The following is a 20,562-nucleotide window of genomic DNA, read 5'->3' as shown; positions in this document are numbered from 1 at the left end:
CCATAAACTGCTTTGGGATATTCCTCGCAATCCAAAATTTGCCAAAATCTCTGCAAGGGCAATTGTGCCATACTGATGTCTCACCTATTAGTGACTCCCGTCACAATGTGGGCACCCATGCCCAACGTAACACCTAAAGAACGATCATCTTGCACTCGGCCCCCAAGTGTGTCCTGTGCTTCAAGCACGGTTACTTGCAGTCCCACGTTGTAGAGGTGACGTGCCGCTGCCAGACCTGCTGGGCCAGCTCCCACCACTATCACTCTTTTCTGGAAAGCATCACAGTCTCATTAAATGACAACCTATTAGAACATTCATGTCACATAGCTGGTGTATTGTATAATAACCAAACAATGCTGTCAACACAAAGACACCAGCAGAAGCACAGAACAGTTGCACAAAGTCAACCTTTTCTGCAACTGCATTGCCAACCCATTGATTTTGACAGGTGGGCATGCAGTGTACATAATGCTGCAACAGCATTGCCAACCCACTGATTTTGACAGATGGACATGCAGGGTACATAATGCTGCAAATGCATTGCCCAGGTACAAATATCCAAGTACAGGGTTTAGAAGTGGAAAAGACTGAATAGAAGAACAAGAACATTTCAAACAAAAAGCATTTCTTCCAAATTAGTTATGCATAGGTATTGGAGATGATATTCAGATTATGGAAACAGTGGATTTGGAAAGGTCATGGCATACCATACGCCCGGTAAGCGTACCATCAACATCTGTAGAAAAGTTTGTCCTGTGGTGCTGTTAAGGACATTCATGGGAGAACAGAGGGGAATAGGGACAGACCACCATTACATACAAGCAATCTGAAAATAACAATAACAGGAACACAAGAGTAACAAGCGAGATCTGAACTGTGCTCAATGAGGACAAATGGAATGCAAAGAAGCTGTACTGGGGTTTGAGGCTGGTGAACACATCTATGGCACACTATGCAATTAAGGTCCCAAATAGGTATGCCATTCTCCAAATTATATTAAGTACATTCTTTTAAGCACGCAGAATGCAGTACCAGTTCTGCACCTGCACTGTCGTGCAGCGGAGGTGTACACCTACTTCAGGTGGTGCTACACTAGTGCCATCTCAAAAGAAAGGGAGAAAGTGCAAAATGAAGAAAGTGTCATTCGATACTGTGCACAGTTTAGGCTGACAGCCATGGCAGTGCCTGTTCCTGCACTACTGGAATTGCATAACCACAAGCATTATTATGTTCCGAACTTTTTTAACATCTGGGTTTTTTGTAACATGTGACAAGCACTAACTGATAGGAAATATTGCTTTTTGTCACAGTCACCTTTTGCCAGTTATATGTCTACTTGATGCTACGCAGAGATATTCCCCATCATTCATCACATGTTCGCCGGTATGCGACAGCACCAGCCAGGCTATCAGTGAGGTAGCTGTGGTAGATATGCTAAGTGCACCTTCGTCTACACTTTCCATTGCACCACGGGTATACACGGTGCAAGGAAATTGGGGGGGGGGGGAATTGGTGCAGATTAAGCTTAATGCTCCTCAAAAATAATGGGGATGTGAAATTGTAGTGTGGCGGCATCCCAAAAAGAATGCAAAAGTGTTGCAATCTCTGGACTAGTTCAAGATGTGCAGACAAAAAGAACGCAGCTATTGTCACATTCTCTGCCACACAACTGTAGGGTCATGAAAAGCAGTCATCACGGTTGTTCAATGTTAATGTTCCCCTCCCTCTCACTCACACACACACTATACTCAATTCTCAAGTCATGAACCAGATATGCGCAAGAAAAGCACCTCTTTAGTAGGATCTAGTGATCTTTGTTGAACTGCTAAAAAACTTCACTACATCATGGTTGGGGTTTCAAAACATGGGGGTTTACTTCACTACAGTTGAGCCCGTTTATTGTGATCTCCGATATAACGATAACTCCAATATTACGATCGAATTGTTGGTTCCCGTCAGCTGGTCCATTCAAGTGCATGTAAGCGAGACTTCGATATAGCGATCGTCGTGAAAGTGTTTGCTCACATATAGCAATCAGAATTTTCCCGGCAGCCGGTAAAACTTGTGAAAATCGAGAAGGAAGATTCAACTTTTTCATTGAAAACAAATTAAGGTAGCATTTTCAAGAGCCTTGGCAAAGTGAGAACGCAGTGTGTTTATCCGCGCATGACTGACAGGGATTAGATGCGCGCGTTGCCAGGCACGAGACTTCGAAGGGGCTCGCAGGAAGTAGAGCAGGTTGCTCCTTCTCCACATCGTTCTCTCGTCCTCAAGTTTTCTTTTGGCTTGCTGGGTGCTACAATGGTGTCAACGCTTCCGGGACGCGTTTAGATGAGTAAAGGCACATAGAACAATTCGAAGTTGCACGTGCACGACAGATTTTGCACTGGTGGAAAACCTCATTGCGAAGTACCGTGCCTTCCAAAATGTGGGTTGGCAGGCAGTTGCGTGTCGTCGTCTAAACACCCGCCAACGAATTACACGTGGACAAGGCACGTTCTAATGGACAATGTAGTTCCAATAAGTGAGAATGATGATGACTACGACACTGGATGACAACCAATGGACGAAATCATCTATCTCAGAAGGTTTGGAGCATCACTTGATATCGGCGGTTACGTTGACCTTGGAAAAGCTCTTGATACAAAACTTTGTCAATTTAGAGTTTGATAAAACCCTGTTGCGCTCTCCACAAACGTACAAGTCCAGTGGCATTCAACTTGTGCCGTTCTACTTCACTGACGCGATCTCGACCGGCGATTTCGCGAAAGCTCGTATATAACGATAACTCTGATATAAAGATTGGATTTTGCATTCCCGTCAATATTGTTATAAACGGGCTCGACTCTACATCCATAACTTCACTATATGCAGGGTCACTATGCAAAGGTTCTACTGGATATGAAAAACCATCTGAGGCTCACCTGTCTGCACACAGGTGGCAGGAGTGGGCCTTTGGGAGGGGAGATGGCTCCAACATTGACGATACCTCGCAGGGTGAACATGTGCAATATCCTCTTGGCCTCCAGGAGGCAGCGAATGCGTGCTAGGCCACGGCATAGAAGGTGACGTGAAATATGTGCGATGTCCAGCCACTGAGACCGATGCTGAGCCCACAGAGCTACCACGACGTTGCGTACCCCCAAGTACATCACCTGCTCGTGATTGGCCACCAGTTAAAATACAAGATGAATGTAACGTGTCACCACTATAGAAAAGAAGGTCAGCAACTGCAAAATCAAAGTTCACCTGCTCTCTGGCATACTCTGGAAAAGCGTCCATTTCATAGGACTCCATAATGTCTGGATGAAAGCAGAGCGCCTTTCCTTGCTCTCCCGGTCGGTAGAAGGGCTGCAGTAGCCGCACTAGGGATTCTGAATCCACATAAGAGTCGTCCTCCTCTTGATACTCCTTTGGAACCTTCCCTATAAAATTCATTATTACTGGTGAGACTTCCAGTGTGTGCAATTAAAGGAGCAGTACACTATAGAATCACTCTAAACTCTGCTTGGTTATCTGAAATGTGGCAGCTGATGAAAAGTCAGCGAGTGCTGGTGGTGGTACTTGAACCATAGAAATCGTAAGGAGAGAGGCTAGAAGAAAAGCTGGGAGAGAGTGTGATGAGGGAGAGCAAAGGAGTTGTACAGAGGCAAGGCCCTCTCCCAATGTCCAAGTCTGGGAGGTGCCATGATCGATATTCTGGATTCGGCCGGATTCGGCCACAGACTTTCCACGTGTGAAGACTAAGTACATTCGGCAAAATGGTATCCAATCCAATGCAAGTCGCTTCCGCTTCCGCTGGGCTCCGTGTGCCATGCTGTGTGCAAAGTGTGTTTGTTTTGTCTGCCATCACCTGTGCGCTTGGATTCCTTAGGGAACGAGTATTGTACGGTGTAAACCTTGTGCTGTGACATGAAAGAACAACGCACAGAACTCGTAGGAGATGCTGTTCGTAACACGCTAGGCCTACTGTATTGAGCATGGCGGCTCACATGTTGAGATGCCCTCCTTCGCTGGCTTGGTTTCTAGTTATTATAAGAGTTCTATGACTTGAACCCACATCTTTCTGACTTCTGGTCTGGTGTGAGACCAATTACACTACGTACACATTCACTCTCTGGCCCATTCTCTTTTATATTTTCTCCCATACACGCTCACATTCACACACAGATGAACAAACCCAATTTACGTCTGCTTAGTTAGCCGAGCAGTCCATAAGGAGTGACAATGCAGGATATATTTCCCAAATGGTGTTTTTCCACGCTGAAGCCATGTTGGAAGCGGCTTGACCTTGTAGGCACATCCTGCTCTGGGTGGGCGAGCCACCCGATTGGTTCTCCCGTCGGGTGCTCATCCCCTTGACAACAACCTCACTCATTCTCCTACGGGCTCTTTGAAGATGCTTAAGGGCTTCTGGAGCATGTGCAGATCAGATTCCACTGATACACTAAACATCAGCTATGATAATCGTTCTTGTGCAACTACACATTATACGAGAGGTGTTCAAGTCAAACCGGGACTTTCTGTCTCCTGAGTGTACAAATGGCTCCCGCTACATCTTTTTCGTCATTTTCACGTGCAACAGGCCTCCGCGTTCACCACGGGGTGGTCCAAAGTTTGTGCAAAACAGAAGAGACGTGCTGGACAAGATGGCCGACAACGAGGTGAGCGTGCACATCGAACAGCGAATTGTCATGAAGTTTCTCGTGAATGAAGGCGTAATGTCATCTGAAATTCACAGAAGACATCAGGCTCAGTATGGCCACGACACACTTAGCCGCAGCAAAGCGTTTGAGTGGTGCAAACGGTTCCGAGACGGCCGTACATCAGTGCAGGACGATCCCGGCCGGGGCGGCTCAGAGCCCAGTGTCAGAGTTCCAGAGAACATCCAACTTGTGGAGCGCCTCATCCTCAAGGACCGACGGATATCATGCCTTGAACTGGCTCGAAAGACGGACCTTTCTGTAGGAACGTTGAACACTATCATTCATGAACATCTCCAGTTTCGGAAAGTTAGTGCCCGTTGAGTCCCGAGGCAGCCCTCCGTGTTTGACCGGCAGAGAAGACTGGAAATCTCCCAAGAGCTCAGGTACCGTTTCGACACTGAAGGACAGCCATTCCTTGATCGGATCATCACGTGCGATGAAACGTGGATGCACCATTTCACTCCTGAGTCTAAACGCGTATCAAAACAGTGGAAGCATCCGGGCTCGCCAGCTCCTATGAAGTTCTGAAGCACCACGTCTGCGGGTATGGTCATGGCCACGGTTTTCTGGGCGCCAATACTAAGGCCTATGAGGCTGTTCTTGGGCACCAATAAAACAAAAAATTTCAATTTCAATGCGGTCCGATCATTGCTGCTACGCGCCGGTAAGGATTTCTACGCTGCTGGCACCCAAGCCCTCGTGAAACGCTGGGACAAGTGCATTAGTGCAGCTGGAGATTACGTTGAAAAATAAAACTGATTTCTCGCCTGTAAGTTCATTTTACTTTTGCGAAAAATGAAAAGTCCCAGTTTGACTTGAACATCCCTCGTACAACCTGCCACAAAAAGCAAAGCTTCTAGAGAGGCCTTGCACTAGAGCACTGCACGGGCCGCATTCTTAAGCCCAGGTCCGGCCTTCCTATGTCTTGCCTGTCTAGGCAAGACAATAAGACAACAAGGCCGCGTTGCACACAACACACAACCGCGTTGCACACGCTGGTGCGCATGTGGGAACAGGTCACTTCAGCTACGATTGGGAACTGTTTTTGCCACTGTGGATTTGTTGCCCCAAGTTCCGCAAGCGTGGATGAAGACAGCCTACAGGAGTCCAACCCCGAGAAGAGATAGTTCCTGCAGCCGTGAGTGACGTGCTTCAAGATATTAGCTTCGCAGACTACGTTGATGCAGACAGTTCCACAGCGGTTTGCGGGACTTTAATGGACGAGGAGATAATTGCACACATCTCCGTCGGAGGCAAACCAGTGCCGTTAAAAATGGAGGTCATGGCACTGAACATCACGCGCCTTTTCTTCAGCCTCAAGGAAGGCCAAGACGAAGCACTATGGCACGTGCGTGCATTTAAACAAAGCTTAGAGTTGTGCAAATAGTTTATGAATATTTCAGTTACACTGCAAATTGAATCCGAATAATATCTTCACATGATGTATCGAATTCGAATAATTTCTTCCGATGACTAATCGAATTCCAATAATAAAAAAAGATGAAATAGACGAGTTCAGAAAATCCCAGAGTGCTTAGCGTCGCTTTGAACTGTGGGAGTTTACTAATACGAAAGAAACGGGTGGCCTCCATGCTGTTCCGACGTGGAGCACTGGGATGCACGACAAGGAGCACTGGGATTTTCTGAACTCGTCTATTCAAATAATTTCGAATACGTAACGGTGAAATATTTTGTGGTGTCACGCTCATTAGATGATGTTCTGCTCCAAACATGCGAGCATTTTCAACCAGCATAACATATCGTGAGAGAAGGGTCCCTCTGCGTTGTGTATGGTAGACCGCATTAGTGGGATGAACTGCATTGAGAGTTAGACAACATGTTTCATGCAGCCTGCTCTGTGTGCATCTCCTTATCTCTATTTTTACACTGTGGATTTCCTGTACTTTTTTTTAGAAACTGCACATATTTCCATGAGTTTCTGAGCATAACTCTCAAAGTTGGGAGTACATTTACTGGAACATGCAATGCTCAGATTATAGTGTTGACCATGAGCTCACAAAACTTGTAGACTTTGGTGACACTAGCGTCTTTACTGATTGTAAACAGTGTAAAGCGGGCTTCACCTAACGCTCGAGACTAATGAGGTGAAGCCGACTGGCAGAATGGTGCTGCACCCAAAAGAGCAATGGCAGTAACGTAAAGAGGGCTTGACCTAACTCTTGGATGCAGTGAGGCGAAGCCCACCTGCAGAATGGCGATAACGATACCTGGCTTCAGTACTATGCGAAAAATATTCAAAAAATTTTGAATACTCAAAATAGGTTGCGAATAGCATTCGAATATCATCTTATATCCGTTTCATATTCGAAATTTTGAATATTCGCACAGCTCTATTGACTGTGCTTATTTTTAACGGCCAAAGACAAAAGTCAATAACTGATTTCTTTCGCAAATAAATTTTTTGACTGTTCCTCATGCACTCGTGGCCTCGCGTGTCTTTTTCTTTGTCTTTCGTTAGTTTAAACTTCATTAATTTCCAACTTTTTTCACATCCCCGCGGGATTCGCATTAACGAGCTTTTACTGTATTTGAGAACCTTAGTTAGACATTACAGAACAGACTAAAAGTGACTGAGAATGACTGAACTTGAAGCGGACTCAAAGTGCTGTTGAAGAAGGAAGCTGCGTGCCAGGGACAGACCCCCCAAAAAACAAAGGCTCACTGCTGACAAACAGCCGACAAACCAGCCTGCCTCTCAATTCAGGCAGGTCAATTCAAGGATTTTTGCTGGATCTTCATCTCGGAGGCCGATTGTTGGCATTGCGTAGGAGGAATCTGCTGGTTCTTTGGGGCTTCTTGACCCTTCTGTCACATGATGAAAGGTCTTTGGCGGGGCGTGGGAGGATGTTGGGAAAATCCCTGAGTCAAGTACAGACACACGAGGAATAGTTGACAGACTGCAAATGGCTGACCTGAATCTCCGTTGAGGGTTGCTGGACTGAGACCCACACCATCAGCATAATAATCCCCCAGGAACTGCTGGGCAGGTGAGTGTACCATGAAAGGAGGCTGTGCTAGAGTGCAGATCCACTCGGGCTGCACGGCAGCAGCTGCCTGGGGATCCTGAGGAACTGTGCATGGATCCTGTAAAATAAGAATGAATTACGAGGTGAGACTTTACAAATAACAATTTGTAATGCTGCCAATTCTAAAGGTACCTTATTACTTGTAAAGAAATCACTGCCCATCCTTGTGATATTCCTCATGTTTGAATATCCTATGTTTTGATCACCTGATAACTTGATTTTGTCACACCTTTGACAAACCCTTTAAGGTGAGTTCTAATAGTACAATTTAGCATAGAGACCAGTAACTACCCTGTTATCTCCTGAACAGACAAGGTGGGGCAAAATTTTGAAACTGCAGATATTTTGTGTGTGTGTTAGTGTCGCGAAGCAACTGTGGCTATGAGCGGCGTACAGACATGGACAGATGGAGAGGACAGCAGGAAGGAGTGGGGGGGTAGTATAATTCCTGGGCCGACTTCTGGTGAAACTGCGCCGACATTCGTCTGGAAAGTCTTCGGAAAACCCAAGGAAACCCTCAGACAGCGCAGCTGGTAGTAGGATTCGAACCCACCACCTCCAAGTCTTCAGCATGACCTGCTACTGGTGATGGAATGCCTCGCCATTGTCGGCCACAAATAACCCACCGCCACATCCGCCTCGCTTACCGTTTTTGGCTACCCATCCTGATTTTTCTTGGTTATATCATTTTTGTTATGCCATTTTTGGTGATATATATTGTTTTGGTCATATAACATGCACACATTTGGTTTTATTGGTCTGGTTATATACTTATAGACAGTCATGTCTCGATTATCCGGACACCTCGGGAGTCGTCCCTTTCCATCTGGATAACGAATTTCCGGGGAAACCCAAAAAATTTGGAAGACCTCTTTATAGCTCCAGAAAAAGAAACAAGGGAAAGATCATTACTTCAAACATTCATGCGAAGTGAGCTGCTTGAAATTAGTAGGCACGCGTGTGACAGAATTTTCGTCACAGCCATGGCACCCGCTGCGTCACCCTGCTGTTCAAAGAAGGGTAATGTCACAGAAAGTTGGTCCCGCGCACATGCTTTTGTTTTTTTGCGAATGTCTTTGGCATAGGCCAAAAGACAGGCAATGCTTTCGGACAGCCTGGACAATGACGTCCACACATGGATTTCTTGCGCCTGGTTGATACAGGGCACCTCTTCCGCTTATCATCTACCATCTCTACCATGTGCTCGCACACACCAAAGTGAGTGACCTCTGAGGAAAGGGGAGTCAAACAGTACAGAATGTCCCGGTGAGATGTGACCCTTTTCCGGAATAATGCGAACACAGTACATGCGAAGGACAATGGACGTTGACACTTTTCCGGATAAGCGAATCAGAATGACATAGGTCCTGGAAGATTGGCTAAAGAAGAAAGATTGGCCCCCGTACTTGCTGTCCGGATACGGATAACAGAGACAAAATCCAATGGTAGCTGGTTTGTTCCCAGCAATGTAGTCCAGATAAGGAATTTTCCGGATACCTGAACTCCAGATAAGCGAGACATGACTGCACACATATTTTATATGGAAATTTTGGTTGTATCACGCAGAAGCTTTTGCAAACAGTGATTTTTATGTACTAGGAATCGAACTATGCAATTAAAAATTTGGCATTTTCAGGTAATTTTCTGAACAACAATGTGACATGAAGGGGTTAAATAAGCAAATTTTAAATATCAGCGCTGCTTCCACGGCCACAGAAGTTCTGACGGCGTGAAAGCACTCTCTAAGCGGAGAGTGAGAGTGTGGCACTCAGAGGAGGAAAGGCGCCGTCCAGACGGCCCACAACTCTATGAGACGCCACCCACGGCATTACTTTTCTCAAGGTCGCACCCTCATTGGTTCTTAGGGAGCTACGTTTTCTCGTTTTTCCAGAGAGGAAATTCCGGAATACTCTCAACATCCGTCATCTGCTCTTGCCATTTATTCCATCGCATAACAGTTAAACTACGCCACGCCACTATTTCGCGTGGGGTTTTCGATACCATGGTCCAGAAGGAATAAAATGACACTATAGTTTCGAAATCGACTGGAACAGATGCAACCATCCCTTTACGTCGATCGGCAATTTGGTGCTTTCTACTGTACTTCAAGTACCAACGGTACCAGGGACTTAACTTCAAGTATAATTTCGATGTACTTTGCAAATCACTGTGCCTCCCGCACGCAACACGAAGTCATGCGTGTCCAGTTGTCATGCATGGAAATGCACGCTAGGCGCAAAGCATTCTACAACCACAAATACGTAAAAATCTGTAAATGGGCTCTCGTCATCCTTCAACCTCAACAGACCATTGCAGACATCTCTCAAAGGTTTTGAATCTGCACCGTACACAGCCCAGTTTTTCCTTGTATGCAGAGAAATATTGTGTTGCTAAAAGCGATAAAAACCCTCAGTGCAGGGGGGCCCTACACAGATGAAGCACTGATGTTGTGTTGCTTATGTCTATATCAGCTAGCTTGCCTCCTCCTACCATAATGATCCTTTGTGAAGCTTCCAGCTGGATGTACATTGTTGTACATTTATGGTATTATACTGTACTGTACATTCAGTACTGCACAAAGTTGTTCTCAGAATTTCCAACATCAATTACCAAGTAGAATCCTGCAATCTACTTCGACTGAATACCTCCTGCATTACAAACAACCCACATTCTGCACCTCAAGCCTGAGGACATGGAGGAGACTCCACCGATGGGGCATTGTGACGACAATGCTCTCCATGCAGGGAGAACACACGTAAGGATGACAAGACCCGCAGCACCGAAGCATCCGCTTGGGGGTAGTTACTAAAATTGCGGGTTTATGTCACCCGTGGTATTTGGCCTGCGGCTAATCTGCTTCCAATTTATTCATTTCTCGAAAGGACTAGTAGAGCGCATTGATTTAGGTGAAACATAGTGAATGCGACAGGAACACAGACGTTCAACTTCAAGTAACGTTTATTACGAAGACATCCTACCCAGGCTGAGGCACCAAATCCCTTCGCAGAAAGGTGACCTCATTCTCCACAAGAGCGAGAGATTTGCTGCTCACATTGTTTCTCAACAATAGTGATGGCTGAAGCTCATCTAGGCCTGAATTGTCCTTCACTTCAATGATGAAGCTCATAAGCATACATTTCGCTCCGAGCACGGCCCAAGCAAGTGAGTAAATGCATAGAATGCACCATAACTTCTACATAGAAGTTGCCTCGTTACATCATGTGTCGTCCAAAATGTGTGGAGTGTGCTCGTGAAAATTTGCTACATTTTCAATGCACCTCCTTGCTTTTACAAACTAGGTTAGAAATTTCAGATTTGATTTTACACCTACTTACAATGTAACTATTCAGACTAAAATTTTGCCTGAATAACGAGAGCTTCTCTTCTTAGTGACTTCTACAATGCCTAGTATACAGTAGAATGAAAGAGAAATACTTAGTGGATATTCAAACAAATAAAATCAGCATTTAGCCAATCTCGCATGCATCGCAAACACAGGCTGTTTTGCACAAACCCAGATTGTCAACAATTTTAAGTCAACTTGTCGATCTCTGGACGATCGAGAACCATAGAAAAAAAAGAAAAAGAAGAACAACCACAGAGACTACACACAACGTTTTTTTTTTGTCACTCCCAGATTCTGCACGAAAATGAAACACTACCTGGGCATCGTCTTCATCGTAGGAAGGAATGTCTGAACAGGTGAAGGTGTCCACCACCTCCGGGGTGAGCACATCCCCCTTGGGAAGGCGACGCCACTTCTGACATGATGTGCACTGCACCCAAAAGGGCAAGATCTGGTCTCCCATAAAGTTGCGGAGTGAAGCGTCGGACCTTGCATGGTGTGTCCAATGTTCTCGCCACTTGAGGTACTCTGTGTAACCAGGCTTGGAGCTGAAATGCTACTTTCGTTAGATAAGTGACGCACACACACAGTGGCCACACCTTCTGTAGTAGTATTCAAAACATTCATTGCAGAAATGTTCTCCAGATGACACGTGGTACCACCGTGATGTGTAGCCATCTCCGCAGCACCTATACACAAATACTTGGATTACCAGTTGATGGAAGAAGAGCATTTAGAAGCACACATTTCATCTTACGCTCTAAGTTTGCCGCTCATATTTCAGATTGACTGCATTCCTACAGCCCTACAATGCCGTTTAGCATCAAGTGGGACTCTGTAAAACAAGCGTTTCCAGTGGTTGCTTTTCGGACAACGTAATGATAATGAATCCTGGCAGGGAGCTAGAGACGATGTGTGGAGGAAATTTGCCACATCATGTGAGTTTCTCAATATGTATATCAAAATGTCCTACAACAAATTCTGGTTCTAGATGTGTTTATCTTACTTGTTATGATATAAACTAGAGATGGGACGAATCCAGAATTTTCCGAATCCGAATCAAAGGAAGGTTCTGCGAATCCGCGAATCTTTTGAATCCTTTCTTAAAAAAGAGTTTGAAAAAGACAGGGAAAAAAAACGCTTCTACTGAAAAGTGTTTCGAAGCAGAATTTGATATAGTATTTGTTTAATGAAAAGCTAATTAAATAATAGTTCACTTTCAGGAGAAAACTTACCCACATACTTCTTAAATGTAATTTATTTAACATGTTGTTCATCGACTACAGGAAATACATAAACTCTCGAGCCTGAATTCTTTCCATAAAACTAAGAACCAATCAAAAGCAAAACCATGTAACTTTTAAACTTGTAATGCGAGAGTTCCTGCCCGAACTCTTCCAGTCCAGAGCATTATAAACAAACAAAGAAGACAACACAGCTGAAAGTTTTAAATTAATGCATATTTTTGTTCAAAAACACCAACATTCTCACCCGCTCAGGGTCTAGCCTGCTGCGTTTTTTTATCAGCTATGACACCCGATGTGCTGAACACTCTGTTTCACATTACTGTCGATGGGGGTGTGATCAGGAACTTTTTCGACAGTTTCCTCAAATCGGGATATTTTTGGTTGTCCTTCCAGTACTTGAAGATGTCTGCACAGGGCGGAAGCAGTGATTCTGACAAGTAGGCATTGATTTTGTCTTCACCAGACAAAGTGCAACTGCCCTCACTGCTGCCAGATGGGGGTCATCAACTGAGCATATAGTGACTCCACATGCTCTGAAATCTGGAGGCGCCAATTTTAAAAAGAAACAAACAAACATGGTTGCTGGATTGGATTCCAAAGATTCGATTCACCACTTTGGGCACTGGGATTCGCCTAGGTTTCAGTTGGCCCATCCCTAATCTAAACCAGTTCAAACTTTCATTAATGTGCTCGCCATACGCAAGACATAACAGAAAACGTTTCTACCAAAACCCCCATTTCTAGGCTTCCAAAAAATGGGTATTTCATCCTTGAATCCTAAAAATCCTTGTTCGTCAGTCTGTGCTTGTGTGTTGTGTCATCCTTTGACTTGTTGTTGACGCTTTTAAAGCATGCTACACCGAACAGCCCAATTTTTAACAATTTTCAATGCCAGTAAACGCACTGGCTATCAAATTCAATTATAAATAATTGGCAATTTAATTAAAATATTTTGCTGAGCCCAGCAAGAAAGCATGTGACAGTTTGTTTAGTCTTCGTTTGGCCTGGACTCTCGCTGTAATGACATAAAAATCCCACAGGCTGTGTGTTGGGCCACAAATTGAGTGAACAAATGGCAGGAATGTGAAGTTTTCACTTTCCTCACCCTACCTATCAGGTTCTTCCTAACTTCGGGGAAGGTACATCCTGAAGTGAGGCATTTACAACTATTTATCTTCATACGCATATATTAACTGAGAACTAATGAAGGTGGTCCTGGTGGCCCATTAACCGTGGGATCACTGAGGAATGATAGTGAGGAATATCACTTGATCTCGTTTTACCCAAGCAGACTTTGTGGAAGCCGAAACCAATAGAATGTGAAGCAGAGTATCCCATAGCAATCATCAAGAAGTTGTAGGAGAAGCTCACTATACCTTGAAGTTTACCTAAAGGGGCATGAAGGCACCTCGAACATATAGCAAATATTTTTTTTTACCGCATGGTACATACTACCTTCAGCAACTGCCACGCAAAATATTTCCTTAAGGAAGAGCTTCATTCATGAGGAATTACGAGGAGCGTTCAAGTCAAACCGGGACTTTCTGTCTCCTGAGTGTACAAATGGCTCGCGCTACTTCTTTTTCGTCATTTTCACACGGGACAGGCCTCCGCGTTCACCACGTGGTGGTCCAAAGTTTGTGCAAAACAGAAGACACGTGCTAGACAAGATGGCCAACAACGAGGTGAGCGTGCACATCGAACTGCGAAGTGTCATGAAGTTTCTCGTGAATGAAGGCGTAAAGTCATCTGAAATTCACAGAAGACTTCAGGTTCAGTACGGCCACGATACACTTAGCCGCAGCAAAGCGTTTCAGTGGTGCAAACGGTTCCGAGATGGCCATACCTCAGTGCAGGGCAATCCAGGCCAGGGCGGCTCAGAGCCCAGTGTCAGAGTTCCTGAGAACATCCAACTTGTGGAGCGCCTGATCCACAAGGACCGGCGGATGACATGTCTCGAACTGGCTCGAAAGACGGACCTTTCCGTGGGAACGTTGAACACTATCACTCAGGAACATCTCCAGTTTCGGAAAGTTAGTGCCCGTTGTGTCCCGAGGCAGCTCTCCGTGTTTGACCGGCCAAGAAGACTGGAGAGTCTCCCAAGAGCTAAGGTACCGTTTCGACACTGAAGGACAGCCGTTCCTTGATCGGATCATCACGTGCGACGAAACGTGGGTGCACTGTTTCGCTCCTGAGTCTAAACGCGCATCAAAACAGTGGAAGCTACCGGGCTCGCCAGCTCCCAAGAAGTTCCGAAGCACCCTGTCTGCGGGTAAGGTCATGGTCACAGTTTTTTGGGACAGGGCTGGTGTTGTTCATGTTGATTTTCTGCTCAGTGGTACCACCATCAATAGTGCATATTACTGGCAGGTTCTCAGGGATCTGCATAAGGTGCTGAAGCAAAAGCGGCTGGGCCTCATCATCACAGGAGTCCTCCTCCTACAGGACAATGCATGCCCGCATACCACGCATCTCCCGACACGCACCTTACAGGAACTTGGCTGGGAGTAGCTGCCACATCCCCCTTACAGTCCAGACCTCGCTCCCAGCGATTTCCATCTCTTCGGGCCACTGAACGCGTTCCTTGGGGGCCGCCACTTCAGCTGCGACGACAAGCTCAAGAATGCGGTTCGATCATGGCGGCTACGCGCCGGTAAGGATTTCTACACTGCTGGCATCCAAGCCTTCGTGAAACGCTGGGACAAGTGCATTAGTGCAGCTGGAGATTACATTGAAAAATAACTCTAATTTCTTGCCTGTAAGTTCATTTTACTTTTGCAAAAAATGAAAAGTCCCTGTTTGACTTGAACACCCCTCGTAATTTACGAGAATATGCGTAGCGGTGGCGATCTCTCCCAGCTCCTACCAGCGTGCTGTGACGTGTGTGTTGTAATCATCGAGCATTCTATTGGCTGCCGAGAATAGTCCGCCACAGCGAGGGGGGGACCGGTCAACTGCTCTGCGTCAGACACGGGCAGCAGTGCCACATACAAGCGTAACAATAAAGAAAGAAAAAAGGAGGTGCGCATCTCACTATGGGGCAGAGGACATGACGTCTCAGGCTGGAGGCTGAAGGAGGTAGCTTTTTCCGACCCGCGAGACTGAAAGCTCTCTTGTGCACCTGGATTGTGCACTGCACTCACACTTTTTGTGCAAATATGTATCCTGGGGCTTGTAATCCTAATTTCTACTACTCGTGAAATTTGTCTTTTCCCAAGCCCTTTCTATTCACCTTTAAAGGATCAGTCTAAGGCCTAGAAAAAAAAAGTTTTTGATCGTGATGGAATGTCCGACCACTAAATAGCACTTTCACGCAAGAAATATGTTCAAAGAAATATGTGCGTACCAGAAAAATATCTCACGCAGCAGTCGATTAATTCTTACGAATGCAGAGAGCTCTCTCCTACTCTTGTAGAAGACACGTGACAAATGATGGGCACTTACGTCACGATGTGACGTTGCGTCCACTCCTAGGGCTCGCAAGTGACCTCTGCTGCACACCGACACCTGTCAAGGTGGCGGCGGCCGACTGCAGATCGCCTTTCGCGCGCGTTATTTTGCTGCTAGACGTATGTGCATCAGAGACGGCTGCATTTTTTTTTACTAAACATGGTGTTGGAAACTTGGTCGCCTGATCAGTCTACTGCCACCTGAATGAACCTTCTCCGGTTCATTCCGGTTGCACGACAGGAATACATGGTGCTACGAAACCGAGAACTCATGTGGATTGAGGTCAGCACTCCTCCAAAAGGGAATGGAGATGTACAGGTGCAGTGTGAATGAAAGTTGCGATCGTTGAACTATGATCGTTCAATAAGCTGCAGCACACACTTTGTCTTGTTTTCCAGGAACGAATACGAGGAGGGCCTCGTCACGTTGCATCATTTCGCGAACAGCACAAACCGCCACATTGCCTGTCACCTCATGTGAGATGCTGGCAGTCTTCGTTACTTAAATAAAAATAAACAATGACTATAAGACACACGATCGCATTACCAGTATGAGCGTAATGTTTTATTGTTCATTTGCACCTCTGTTTTATGCCTCAAACCAACAGAACATGATGAATAACTGCCAACAAGGAGCATGCCACGTCCGAAGCAGACAAATTTTCCATAGCGAATGAGAGCACTTTTAACATCTGACGTCACAGTCAATCGGGTGTGGCTTGTGGCTCGAGCGCACAAGTCTCCTGCCACTGGAGCGATTTTACAAATTGAATTGCACAGTAACAAAACATTTTTCAGCTGAAATATATTACGAGAATGATTTTTACACACAGCTTGACAAATTAAAAACGGTTTCCAGCCAATCAACTCTCCTTTCCATGTTCCTTTAAGGAGGCATATCATACGTAACATAAAAACGGTTAGGAGCCAGCAGTTGCTCCTAACCGTTTTTATGTTACGTGTGTGATTCCCTCATCGCGGGCTCCTTGACAGTGTTTCTTCTCTGTTTTTGTTTCCTATTATGAGGCATATCATATTAAGATATGTAAGCATAAAATACCACAAAGCATTTTTGCCTCAACAGGTCTTAAAACAAAACTGAAAAAGTGTCACCTCTCAGTGTCTCCTTTGTTGAATGTAGGGCAGTATGGATGATCACATTCCTCATAGATGGTACAATGCCAACACACTGCTGACATGATTTCCCAGAAGGGTCAATAAGACACCTCAGTTGCAAGAAAGTCACTTTCTCTTTCTTTATTTTGAAATTCATTCCTTTGGGTATATGTAGATCAAGACTAGACTGAAAACTATTTATACGGACTATTAAACGGACACATTTATCATAAACAATACGTGATCACGGTTGCCGAATTAGCACGAAAAGTGGAATGGGCCCTAAGCAGGGTTACTACAGAAAGATTATAATTACACAGTTTAAAATTAGAATCCTACAGCTTAATAATTCATTTTTTGATGCATAATAACTCAATAACAATGAGTATTTGAAGTGTAGCAGTCAGGAGCGAGCAGCAAATGGAATGATTTTAAAAAGAGCTGCGTGAATTAGTTCACTGAATACAAGACGGTGAAGCCTAAAAGATTATCACCTCCATCACCATCAGGTTGAGCTAATGGATTGTTGAATGCGTGAGCACAGCACTGGAGGAACCTTTGATTTTGCACACAACAGGATTATATTAAAGCGGCGGAACTGAATAACTGAGCAAACAACAACAGTGAGGTGCTCTGGTGGGATGTACTTTAAACATGATACCTGTGGTATGGTAAGGACATATCAAAGTGCTCTTTAAAAGTAGACAAAATCATATGTCACATGTCATACCAAGCAATTTGTATCAAACTCCAGATATGTCAACAGATGCATGACTGTGGCATATTACCAAAAATGCAATTTACACAATACCTCTTTGATGTCCTAGCAAAGCAGACGGGCCTTGGCTCCCCACAGTGGGCCTTCTCACATCTCCGCAGTGCGACATTGTTCTCACCGGACTTGGAGTCCGTCGACTGGCGCTTAGCCACACGACTCGAAGTTCTCGAGCCCTGCGAGTCTGGAGTGCCGCTGCCGCTGTGGCGTCGCTTCGGCATCCCTCCGGCAGCAGATTTCGCCTTCTTTGTCTGCAGCCAAGGACGCCTGCGCAGTGCGCATGTCACGATGAAATTGTACTGCACTGTGTGTAGCCCGCTCTAGAATACCAACTCCGTGGTCCCCAATTTGGCCCTACGCATCCATTTCAAGATATCCCATTTTCCCGAACTGTGTTTCTTAGCAACGCCGTCACCTGTCACAGAATCACCGCCGTCCTGACAGGTGGACATCCTCAATTGCTCTGACGTGCGCGTTTGTTGAGATAGAGTGAGGAGAACGAGGACAACTCACACATTCCACATCAGTAAAACAGCAAATTTCTTACCTGAGGCGAAGAACAGGAAATATAAACTGGTTTTGTTCAGTACGGAAGTTATGACAGCGTTCAATTGTTAAAGTCTTGCTCCTCGTGTTCTTACAACTGCTTGAAATACGTGTTCACATGCCGCAAGCAGATGTCACCGTCCAAATAACGATTTGGTGAAACTTTTTGGTGTGGTGAGCTCGAAATTTAGCTCCCAGTACTTCGACGCTTAACAACACAACGGCGTCCGATCAACACATTGGGCGTCGCCATATTGGCTACTCAAAGATTGGATTGGATTGGCTGTTGCACAGTAGTTGTTCCGGAGAGCGGAGAGGTTGCCGCTTCACGTTATACCCAGTGGTTATACCTCTGTCAGACGGGCACATATACGGCCTTTAAAGTTTTGTCATTAAGAAATGGCCGTAAGTTAGATACGGCCTTAAGCTCTGGGAAGCTGCCAGTATGGTGGGCTAGAAATACGGGTGTGCCAATCGGCAAGTTTTCGTGTATTTACGTATCGGCAGTATTTACGTGTGTTTCAGTGCGCTTTGTAAGACAATGCGATGACAATGGTTCGTGTGCAACACATTGTCAATTTCCCGGAAGAGTTTTGGCGCCAAGAAGACGTAAACGGTGTAGGGGCAAGAACGCACTGTGAAACGCCAATCGGACTGCACGTCGCGAATGTTTGCAGGTATGAGTGATGACCGTGACGTTTTGATTACTATTAATTAGATGTTTCATTTTAGAAACTTCGGGGGAACTTGAAGAGAAACAGGATAAGATTCCGAACGTGCGGTGAAGAGGAATGGGGTGTATGTCGCGACCTGCATGGAAAACAGGAGTGTCGTGTCATCTTCTCTAAGAAAATACAAGATGTGAGGTGGCCAACGAACGAAAGCTCCCTGTGGTCCGTGAGTGCATAGCACAGTCAGGCATATGCTTTGTCTAGACACAGTGAGTGATCAGACTTATACTTATACTACATGGTATGTAAATGTAGAGATGTATTGATTATTTCTTTCTGCTCAGTGTATGCTTTTAGCAGAATAAACGGTAATTACTTGAGCAATATGTGCATTTCTACGCATTATTTTCGGTCATGCATTCAGTGGTCCCAGCTGCTAAGTGGTCGGATCCCGGACCACTTAGCAGAGACCACTAGATCAATTCCACTGGTTCCACTTCAAGTGGGACCATCGTGAAGCTGGTTCCACTTTCAACTGGTCCCAGTCACTAAGTGGTCCCACACTCAAAGTGGGACCTGTCCAATAAACCACTTTGAAGTGGTCCCACTCCAGATTTTTGCCTGGGGCTGCACGGTGGTATGAGGAGGTGCAACATTTTCCTGCACTCCTGCGGCACTTTTTTGAATCGAATGAGAAAGTGTAGTGCAAAGGCTGCACCTTCGCCGAACCGAACGGCAGAAGTTGCACTAAGCGCATTCTTTTCACTTGCACTGGACTGCACTACCTTGAACTCCACGCAAGACGGGTTTTCGGGAGCTGCACTTTCCAGCTGAAAGGAACTTTATTAGTAATACCTTTCTTTTCAACAGGAAAGTGCAGCACGCAAATAATCCAGTTCAGATCTGGTGCAGGAGGTGCAAGCGAAAAGAATGCAACTACTTGCACCATTCAAAAAGTGCAGCCCAATCGAAGACACTTATAGCGTCCTCGATAAACTGCACCAGTGCGCCCCGGTGCGACCTGGTGCGGCTTGCCATCCTCGATAAACTGCACTGTTGCGCACTCAACGTCCTCGATTAAAGGAGTGCACCCGTTCAGTGCAGCACTGAGTTGCCCCGAACCCACACCGAGGAAATCGGCCGAGCGCCAGGGTGCAATCCCAAGAAGCATCGCGATTGCCGGAAGCACGGAGGAAGGCGGAAGCGGCAAGTAGCCAGGTGTAGCCGGGCAAGTAGTAGCAGACAGTCATCGTCAGCATCGCATTCGATCGGTGCCGCTCGCCAGGTGCCTCTCGCTATACGGGTCGTGCAGCCTACGAACCACAACGAGTACAGATCTCTAGTTAGCGCATGCTAGTATCCATCAGATCCACCAGTGCAGTGCAGGTTCATGTTCGATAATGCCTCCGCCCAGGGCACCGCCGGTGTAGAGCGCCACGCAGCACTGTGGTTTCGGGGCAATTCCGGAGCAAGTTTATCGAGGACGCTATTAATGTCAGTGCTTGGGATGCGATACGGAGACAAGGACACGAGTCACTCGTTATCAGTTGTTTTGTTGCAGGTATCACCGCGGCTGGCCTCCACTGCTTTTTTATTTGTTTGCTTTTGAACTGAGGCAGCCCGACGAAACAAGAAACTCTATGCAGCAATCTATCCGAT

At 45.7% G+C, this 20,562-nt stretch overlaps 1 protein-coding gene and 1 long non-coding RNA gene across 2 annotated transcripts in view; one reads left to right on the top strand and one right to left on the bottom strand.

Moving 5' to 3' along the window:
- Positions 1–18,549, bottom strand: part of LOC135394336 (lysine-specific histone demethylase 2-like) — a 70,148-nt gene extending 51,599 nt beyond the window's left edge. The window contains exons 1-8 of the mRNA XM_064625030.1: positions 18,234–18,549; positions 17,723–17,953; positions 11,699–11,788; positions 11,416–11,647; positions 7,640–7,811; positions 3,250–3,425; positions 2,925–3,155; positions 85–269 (exon numbers count right to left, since the gene is read on the bottom strand). Coding sequence (XP_064481100.1) covers positions 85–269; positions 2,925–3,155; positions 3,250–3,425; positions 7,640–7,811; positions 11,416–11,647; positions 11,699–11,788; positions 17,723–17,907 — 1,271 coding nt within the window. The 5' untranslated portion in view covers positions 17,908–17,953; positions 18,234–18,549. The remainder of the gene's footprint in view (positions 1–84; positions 270–2,924; positions 3,156–3,249; positions 3,426–7,639; positions 7,812–11,415; positions 11,648–11,698; positions 11,789–17,722; positions 17,954–18,233) is intronic.
- Positions 18,550–18,838: 289 nt separating this feature from the next.
- LOC135394338 (uncharacterized) lies at positions 18,839–19,287 on the top strand. The gene is made up of 2 exons (XR_010422849.1): positions 18,839–18,909; positions 18,965–19,287. It is a non-coding gene; the product is annotated as an uncharacterized LOC135394338 (long non-coding RNA).
- The last annotated feature ends 1,275 nt before the right edge of the window (positions 19,288–20,562 follow it).

Source organism: Ornithodoros turicata, chromosome 5, assembly GCF_037126465.1.
Source record: "Ornithodoros turicata isolate Travis chromosome 5, ASM3712646v1, whole genome shotgun sequence".
Classification (NCBI taxonomy): Eukaryota; Metazoa; Arthropoda; class Arachnida; order Ixodida; family Argasidae; genus Ornithodoros; species Ornithodoros turicata.
The sequence above is the reverse complement of the archived record's forward strand: the minus strand, read 5'-3'. Positions and strand labels throughout refer to the sequence as shown.